Consider the following 9036-nt stretch of genomic DNA (forward strand, 5'->3'; position numbering starts at 1 on the left):
ACTGCGGAAAAGGGAAGAAAGAAGCTTTGAAATCGGGAAGGTGAAGGCTTGAAGAAATCGGGATTTTGAAATTTTGTTTCATTTCATTTTATTTTTTTTCCTCCAGAAAAAGAAAATCGTGGAATGCGGGGAGAATCCGGGGATTTTTTTAGGGGTCGAGGAGCGAAGATGCAGCTTCGTGCTGGGGTTGATTTCCCTCCCCGGGAGCGGATCTCACCCCGCCAGCCCCGGGCAAAGCCCCCGCGGGCGCGGGGAGCTGGAAGGAGCCGCTTTTGGGGGTGCGAGGGGAGGGGGGGGCCGCCCCCAGCAGCGAAACGGGGCTTCTCCCCCCCCGGGCGAGCTTTGCCATCATCGCTTCTACCCCCTATTCCTGCCGGGATTTCTGTCCCTCTGTGTCGAACCCTGTCGCGGCTCCTCTGGGCCGTTGCTTTGGTGGCCCAAAGACGCGGCAGAAGGAGGATTTTTATTGCCGTTTGACAGTCGGGAGGCAGAAATCTCTTGATTTCTTTGCGACGCTTGAGTTCAAGCTGCCTTCGGGGGAATTTCGGCAAAGCTTTCCTCGGATGAGGCCTTCGGGAGAAAACCAGGCAGAAAAAGGAGGAGAAACTCAAGTAGAAAAAGGAGGAGAAACGTGTCTCTGTGTGTTCGTGCCGTGTGTGCAGATGATTAAAACCCGACATACCTGAATCATTTAATAGCACGCACTATTCAATGGTTATTGTATTTAAATGATTATTGTGTTTACCCCAAACTTTTCCAGCCCGATGTGATCCCTCATCACCACGTCTGTCTGTCTTTCTCCTCCTCTGCCTGTGTCTCCACCTGCCCAGTGCTCCTGAAACCCAAAGGGACTTTCTGTGTTATTTTCCCACCTCCGTTTTCCAAACCTTTTCCCTTTGGGACGCTTCCTAAGCGGGATCCACATTAACCCACAGCCCGGGATCGCACCAGCACCGTGTGTGGCAATATCTGTGTGCGAGCAGATTGTTCCCCACCAACGCCTTTGCCGTTATTTTCTCGGGGTGCCAGAGACCCTCTTTTCCCTCCGTCCTTGCTTTGAGGGTCCTGAGGGCACAGTCCTCTCCTCAGGGATGCAGAATTGGGTTTTTTGCAGCTCAAAGAGGGGTCGCACGATGATGTGCGTGGGACAAACCACCCCCGAGCAAGTGAAGAATGAGGTTGGAGCCGAGGGGAGGCCCCATCCCCGGGGTCCATCACTGCCCCATCATCACCTCGCTTAGGCCGAGATGGGTCGCTGGGTCTGCTCGGGCTGTGCCGGGATTTTTGCGAGGGCAGAAGGCCCCGAACCTGCGTGGGAATGATCCACGTACACACACACACACACACACACACACACAAAAAGGTGGTTTAACCTGGACCCGGATTTTTCCACTGTGATTCTCTCTCTCCCCTTGCCCTCCCTCCCCTCGTTCTCCCCATTCCTCCACCTCTGCCTTCCCTCTTTTTTTTTTTCTTTTTCCAAGATGCAGCGCAGGAGGCGCTTCCCGTGTACCCGCCTGTCAAGTGCGAGGGGAAGGGGGGTCCCCTCCTCCTCCTTCTCCTCCTTCTCCTCCTATTGCAATAAAAGTATTTTCGCAATTTCTGCAGCCGGGGTTTATTGGGGCTGGAAGGTTGGGTGTTTTTTTTTTTTTTCTCCCGTGCGGGGTTGGTTTTTTTTTTTTCCCTCCTCTCCGTCCTTTTCCCCCGCCAGCAGCAGCCAATGAGGCGGCCCCCGCCCGTTGCGTCAGGACAACCCGGCGGGGAAAGGCAGCTCTCGGCAGCTCTCAGCCTTTTAAAAAGATCCGGGGACCCCCCTCGGGCAGTGCCCGGGTGCCGCCGAGCAGGCTCTCCCCATGCCCCGGCCCCCGCGCCGCCCCCCATGCAGCCCCCGGAGCCCCGCGGCCCCCCGGGCCTCGAGGGGCTCCTGGCAGCCGGCGGCTTCGCAGGCGGCCAGGGCAGGGGGCTGCTGCCTCCTCCGCCCCCGGCCCTCGGCGCCCCTTCGCCTCCCCCCGGGGTGAACCCGGGGTACCCCTCGGAGGGGCCGCCCGAGCCCCCCAAGCCGTGCCCCGCCGCCCCGCCCGCCCCGCCGGGTCCCGCCGCCTCCGCGCCGCTGCCCTACGGATACTTCGGCAGCGGGTACTACTCGTGCCGCGTCGCCCGCAGCGCCCTGAAAGCCGGCCCGGCCCAGGGGCCCTTCCCCGCAGACAAATACCTGGAACCCCCCGCGGGCGGCGAGGACTTCCAGAGCCGCCCCGCCGAGTTCGCCTTCTACCCCGGCTACGGGGCCCCGTACCAGCCCGTGGCCGGCTACCTGGACGTGTCGGTGGTGCCGGGGCTGGGCGGCCCCGGGGAGGCCCGGCACGACGCTCTGCTGCCCGTGGATGGTTATCACCAGCCCTGGGCTCTGGGCGGCGGCTGGAGCGGCCAGATGTGCTGCCCCAAGGAGCAGGGGCAGGCCGGCTACCTCCTCAAATCCGCCTTCGCAGGTAAAGTCCCCTCTTCTGCGGCTGGGAGAGGATAAAGGGGGGTCTGGGGGAGGGCGAAATGGTGGCCGAGGGTTGAAATGATCTGTCGTGGATTTGTTCTTGCCATCCAAGAACGCTCGCTTGTGAGTTGGACCAAATTAGGTTTCACAAAATTAGTTATTATTTAGGTTGTCACTGCCCTTTGCCCTCATCGCCCTGATGATGTTATCGGGGCTCGGGTGGCGATAATATCGGGGTTCAGATGGCGGTGTTACCGAGGTACAGACGGTGATATTATCGGGGTACAAGCGGTGATATTATCCGCGTTCCACTGGTGACACTATCCTGGTTCAGGCACCACCCGGGTCAACCGCAGCCCGCAAGCAGCGCTGGGATTCGGGGGGTTTAAAAGGGAACAGGGGGTGCGCATGGCCCCCGTATTTCACGGCCGTGAAGGAGGGGGGCTCTTCCCACCGCCCACGCCCCGCCCGTGGCATTGAACCTTCCCCCGGCCCTGCTCGGCCGCGTAGAAACCGCGGCGTTAGCGCGGCTCTTCCCCCGCGTCGGGAGTTTGCCAATACCTGGATTTCCTCACAAAAAAAAAACAAAAAACCAAAAAACCCACAAAAAAAACCCACCAAAAAAAACCCAACTTAGAAATTCGGGGAAGAAAACAAAAATCTATAAATATCAATAGGGAAAATAAAGAAAATAATGACAGAACGGAAATATCTTTAAATATCATCGCTGCCGCGAGGCCGGAGGGAAGAAGCGGGGGGGCAGGGAGAGAGGAAGAGAGGGTGCTGTGCGCAGGGAGGTGGGTGCAGGGAGGTGGGTACGGGGTGCGCGGGGACCCCCCCGGCCCCACTGAGCCCCGTGTCTCCCCACGCCCAGACTCCGCCGGGCAGTTGCCCCCCGACGGCTGCTCCTTCCGCCGGGGCCGCAAGAAGAGGGTCCCGTACAGCAAGGGGCAGCTGAAGGAGCTGGAGAAGGAGTACGCCAGCAGCAAGTTCATCACCCGCGACAAGAGGAGGAAGATCTCCGCCGCCACCAACCTCACGGAGCGACAGATCACCATCTGGTTCCAGAACAGGCGGGTCAAGGAGAAAAAAGTCGTGGCCAAAATCAAAAGCGGCACCGGCGGCACCCCGTGAGGACGCGGCCACCGCGAAGCCCCCGAGGGGTCCCCGTCCATCCCCCGCCACCCCCGGGGGGCTCCGGCACCGGCAGCACCGGGGCAGCCGAGCCGACCCCGCGCCCGGGGCAGCGCAGGGGGCGGGCATCGCTTGGAGGGGTTAAAACCCCCCCGGAGGAGGGGAGATGCCCCCTCCCTGCACCCGGAGCACCCTGGACAGTTTGCTCTCGCCTCACCACCGCTGCGGTTCGAACAGTGCCCTCAGAGCGCTTCGAAAGACGTAAAAATATCGACGAAAACCCGGCCTAACTGCGTTAATTAACCCCAGCGCGCAGCTCCCGGAGCGCGGCCGGAGCGGGGTTGTCCGGAGGGTGGAGGGAGGGAGAGGGGATCACGGAGAATTCGGTCTTTAGAAAAGAAAACCCGTCCCTAGAACAGTTTAAAAAAAAAAAAATCTCCTCAATTCATGCAGAAGTATCAAAATGCGGGTCTAGGGGAGAATAAATAAATAAATCCGGGTGTGCGGCAGCGAAACGCACCTGAATTATTTGCATAAAGGTGAATGTACAGGGAACGCATATCACACATATGTAGGCACGCATTTATAAAGGCACGTACGACTTCTTCTTTTTGTTTTTTTTTTTTTTTTGCGCGCGGTTATATATAAAATATACATATGCACATGCCGATATTTAGCGTTATTTTACCTATTTTATCACACCCGATATTTGTGTTGGTGAGTTCCTATATCCCCGGCTCCGTGTCTGCACGTACACATTCGATATAGTCCTGGCTGTGTGGATATAAATATATATACTCAGATAAAGGTGTATATACACGTGTTGCATATACCTGCAAATATCTATGCTCGTGGCTATATTTTGATACAGGTAAACGCGATAATTTTAATTCCAAACGCGCTTTCGTTTGTGCTTAAATCCGTGTATTTGTACACAGGTTTTTTTCCTTCTACTAATCCAGAATTATAGCGATTCACTTCGTAGCATGTGCTGAGATAATCCCCGTGTAACACTAAATGATCTTGGTTAATATTGAGAAGCGTCCTCGTCCTTTTCAGCGGAATAAACGGGGTGAAATTAAAGACGCTCGAACGTGCGTTTTTCTCTGCTCTTTTCGGCTTATTCGCGGCTCGGGGAAGCGCCAACTCCACCTACACCATTTCTTTGTTTAATAATCTCGGCTCGCAGAGTCCCCGCGGCGTTTGAACCTGCCTGAAACTCCCCCCAAAAAAACCCACTCGAAATGTGAATAAATTCCCAAACACCGTTACCACGACCAAAAAAAAAATTGCCTTTTTTCCCCCCGCCTTTCCCCTCTTTTCGAAATTCGAAGCTTTACGCCGCATTTTGCCCTAAATAATGGTAATTACAAATAATTGGTTGTTTAATGAAATATTTATTAAATATTTCAGCCTCGGGGCGGCTCCGGTTGCCCGCGGGTTCCCGGTGGGGATTGGAGCAGACCTGGCGCATTATCCCTTGGGATTTTTCCCTTTTCCCCATTTTTCCCCAGATATTTTCTCCCCGAGCTTTGCGGAGGTGCCGAACCCTTCTCCGAGTGACGTCCCGCGTGACGTCAGAAGCCCAGGGAGGAGAACAGCCAATGGTGGAGCGCTTTGACGGGTGACGTAAGCACGGGAGGCGGGGCATACGCGATAAACCACGCCCCCCCGTGGGGAGCCTCCGCGACCCCCGACGGCACAAAAAAATTCCCTAAAAAACAAAAAAAGGAGGAAAAGGGGCGATGTGGGCACCGGGAGCTGCGTTACCAAAAATGGGCTTTCTCGCCCCAATTTCTGTGTGTTTGTACACAAAGCAAAGCAGAAGAGGCGTCACCCGGCGGGAGGAAAACCCTCGGATGTCCCCCAAAGAAAGGGAAATCAGCCAAGAAAATAAAATAAATGCGGTTGGATTTAGGGGTTTGGAAAGGGACCCTCCTCCCAAACCCCCCCCCCCCCCGTGGCACATTAAGGGTTAATCCTCTCAGCGACACGTTTCTTTTCCCCATCCTTTTTTCCCCCCTCCATCCGGAGATCTCTCCCCGATGTCCCCGAGCCCGCACAGGAACTCCTGGAAACCCCCGGACACCCCCGGCCCGGTCGGGATCCTCACCCAGTGGGAAACTGGGCTGGAACTGGGAGAGACACGACACCCCCGCCCCCAACCCCTGCCCTCGGCTCCAGCGCCGGGTCCGAAGCGGAAAATGCAGATGGGAAGGGGAGGAGGAGAGTCTCGGGGAGAGCTGTAAAACCTTTACACGGCGGCCTCAGCAAAGGGCGAGAAAGGCCCGACATCCTCGTAAAACGCCGGGAAGGAGCCGCTGCCGGGGGGCGCCGGGCCAGGTGAAGGCTCCCCCCCCTCCCTTTGCCGTTGAACTTGAAACTCAGAAAACCTGGGCCAGAACAGCCCCAAAAACTGGGCCAGAACAGCCCCAAAACCTAGGGTAGAGCAATCCTGGGAGGTCCTGGCTGGGGAGGGGGAGTGGGGGGCTCTGGGATGGTGTTGGTAAGAAAATTGTGTTTAAAATAGAATCTCTTCTCTCTTCTCCTCTCCTCTCCCTTCTCCCTTCTTCTCTTTTTCCCCCTCCTCTCCTCTTCCCTCTCTCCTTCCCCGTCTCTCCTTTTCTCTCTCTCCCTCTCCCTTTCTCTTTTCTTCTCTCTCCCTCATTCCCTTTTCTTCTCTCTCTCCCTTTCTCCCTCTCTCTCCTCCTCTGCTTTTCCCTCTCCTTTACTTTTTTCCCCCTAAAACAAATTAAAACGTCCCCCAAACGCACCTACAGAGCGCAGCCAGGCAGAAGCAGGCGCGGTGGGAACACCTCTCCCATCCCTTCCTTCCCGCCTCCCCCTTTTCCCAGCCTTTGACTCCTTTCTTTTGTTCAAGTTCATGCCCACTGCACAAAGTGTCTGGGATGCTTTTTTTTTTCCCCCTCTTTTCCTCCCCTTTCCCCTTCAAAGGATTTTGTCATTGAACTTGAGCCCGCGTTGTAAACATTCTTGGGTCTTACAAGCATCTTGACGGGATGTCATTAACGGGGACCTCAGACTGCTCTGTCTTTCCCTGCCTCTCCTCCAGCACAATCAAAGGTACATTTTTTACCTCCTCGCCCCATTTGCTTCTTAATTCGAGCCCAAAAATACCATACAATATTTAATTTTCTACATAAAAAAAGGGAGCTCTGCCTCTCTCCCTCTCTTTCCTTTCAAATTTTTTTATTACTGTGATTTTTTCGAGCTCTAAAAAGACGTGAACTCTTAGTGCGGGAGCTGCCCTACGTCACCTTGTAATTTTAGACCTGTAAACAAAATAGGAAAACTCCTCGTTGTAGTTACATCCAATAAATCTAAAATTAAATTCGTTCCCCTCCAGCCCTGCCAGGGTAATGCCCTCTCGATATATCGGTGTTACACGCCGCACAAAAAGGCAAAATAGGATTAATTTTCCACGGGAATCAACGCTTTCTTTTCTCTGCTAGATGACTTAATTGCTTTTCGTAAAATTAAAGATTTTAAAAAAAAAAACAAAACGACATGAAACAGGTTTATTGTTTGCAGCAGCCTCGCCGTTGATGGGTCTCGCTCCACTCTGGAAGCGCCACCGGGACAAAATATTCCCCAAACAAGAACTAAAACGCCTTTTCGGTGGGGTTTTTTTGCTCCCATCTGCAGAACTAAGCGTCCAAGTGAGAAATATTTCAATTTTCGGGGCTGAAATTTAATACAGTCGTGGTTTCCTAACGGGTTTCGTTCATTCCCACCCAAACCCATCTCGTTCCTGCTGCAGGGAACCGTGTGCTGAATGTTAATGTCCGCTGGAGACTGGGAAATATCCGCATTATAGATCCGGCCGCGATTTTCTGTCGCAACCAAAAGCCGGAGAAAAAAGGGGCTCTTTTCAATCCCTTTCAAGCACCGTTTTGCCTTTATTCTGACGAATAAACATTTCGGGTTTATCTTTTTTCTTTTTTTCTTTAAGGGACGATAAAGGAAGGCCCGGAAAGCCGAGGCTGCCCCTCGCATTTCCCCTCATCCCTCAGCCTCCATCCCCCTCCTCGGCATCAATTTGAGTGTAAAAACCCTCAAGGAAGAGGCGATTCCTCCTGCTCTCCATCGAGCGGGAGGAGAAACCAGAGCACGGGGGTGAAATGAGGGGGAAAAACCCGATTTTTTTTTGGTCCCGCCACGGGAGACGCCACACCCGACCCACCGGGAGCGGGAGGAGGGAAAAAACACTTCGAAAATACAATTTAACCTAAAAAGAGAAACCCTGAGAGTGTCTCCTGTGTCCATCAGCAATTTGAAGCCCGACAGAATTTTTGCAGTGCCCATTGGGTTTGGTTTTTTTTCACTAAACACCCAAGGCTAAATATTTTTATTATTATTAATCATGATTTTATTTGAGGATACACCCCCTCACTTTTAATGAATAAAGTCTCTCTGTAGCCACAGGAATGGGTCTGCCTACTGAAGAAAAATATGTGGACATCAGCACGTTGGTTATTGTGAGATTATGGGGGTTTTAGCAGGGAGAAGGGTAAGAAAATCTGGGTGATGCTTGTCTTCCCTTGCCTAAAACCAGGCAGTTTCCAGGACCCTGTGGGATTTGGGGCTCCCAGGGTTGTCCTCCAGCTCCACAACAGCCACAACAGTCACAATATCTGTGGGGATAAATGTCTGAAGTTGCTGGGATGGTCATTGTCACCTGAAGAGCAGCAGAGGAGGCAGAGGAAAATATTTCTGGATTCGTGAATCCCATCAGGAAAAGGCCAGTTGGAAGAAATCTCTTCCTAGGAAAAAAAAATTAAATATTAAATATCCAATTAGCTGCGTGCCTTCACCTCGCCTCCCCCAGCCCAAATTCATGAAGTGATAGCAAAGAAATTCCCTTTTGTTTTAGTGGGCACCTGCACACCCAAATCCACATCCAAATGCACCCACAAAGCCAGGAACACTCCTTTTATAAAGGTTATCAGGAAGATTTCCTTTCCTAGTAAATAAACAAACAACAACTTTTATTCTTTTCTCGTGTATTTTGGGTTTGAGCCGTTTAACACTTGAGACAAGAGAGTCTGGACCTGGAATGTGACTGAATTGGGTTAAATGGCATTTGTCCTGCATGGGGGGCTCAGTCAGCCTTGGGAGCTCCAGGAACGACAACTTCCAGCTTTTTCCAGGGTGGAAGATCCCAATTCTTCCCTGTGAGGGGTTGGAATGGGTTTCCCAGAGAAGCCGTGGCTGCCCCATCCCTGGGAGTGTTCCAGGCCAAGTTGGAGCAGCCTGGGATAGTGGAAGGTGTCCCTGGGGGTGGAACTGGGTGATCTTTGAGGTTCCTTCCAACCCAAATATTCCCTGTGACTCTCTGGGATTCCAAATATTCCCTCAAAAGCCAGGGCTGTGCTGAGGTGCAGCACGTTTGGCCT

At 53.5% G+C, this 9036-nt stretch overlaps 1 protein-coding gene across 1 annotated transcript; it reads left to right on the plus strand.

Annotated features, from left to right (window-relative positions):
- The first annotated feature begins 1879 nt into the window (after nucleotides 1-1879).
- Nucleotides 1880-3619, plus strand: HOXB13 (homeobox B13). Its single transcript, XM_027697126.1, has 2 exons — nucleotides 1880-2486; nucleotides 3360-3619. Exons 1-2 carry the CDS (start codon nucleotides 1880-1882, stop codon nucleotides 3617-3619), a joined length of 867 nt encoding a protein of 288 aa, XP_027552927.1.
- Nucleotides 3620-9036: the final 5417 nt, after the last annotated feature.

Source organism: Neopelma chrysocephalum, unplaced genomic scaffold (assembly GCF_003984885.1).
Source record: "Neopelma chrysocephalum unplaced genomic scaffold, ASM398488v2 Primary Assembly neopelma1_118, whole genome shotgun sequence".
Lineage (NCBI taxonomy): Eukaryota > Metazoa > Chordata > Aves > Passeriformes > Pipridae > Neopelma > Neopelma chrysocephalum.

What these genes read in the sequence shown, in the direction of transcription:
- HOXB13 (XM_027697126.1), top strand. Translation starts at nt 1,880, where the DNA reads ATGCAGCCCCCGGAGCCCCGCGGCCCCCCGGGCCTCGAGGGGCTCCTG. An exon ending in CCTCAAATCCGCCTTCGCAG is followed by an intron (nt 2,487 to 3,359) that starts GTAAAGTCCCCT and finishes CCCCACGCCCAG; the next exon opens with ACTCCGCCGGGCAGTTGCCC.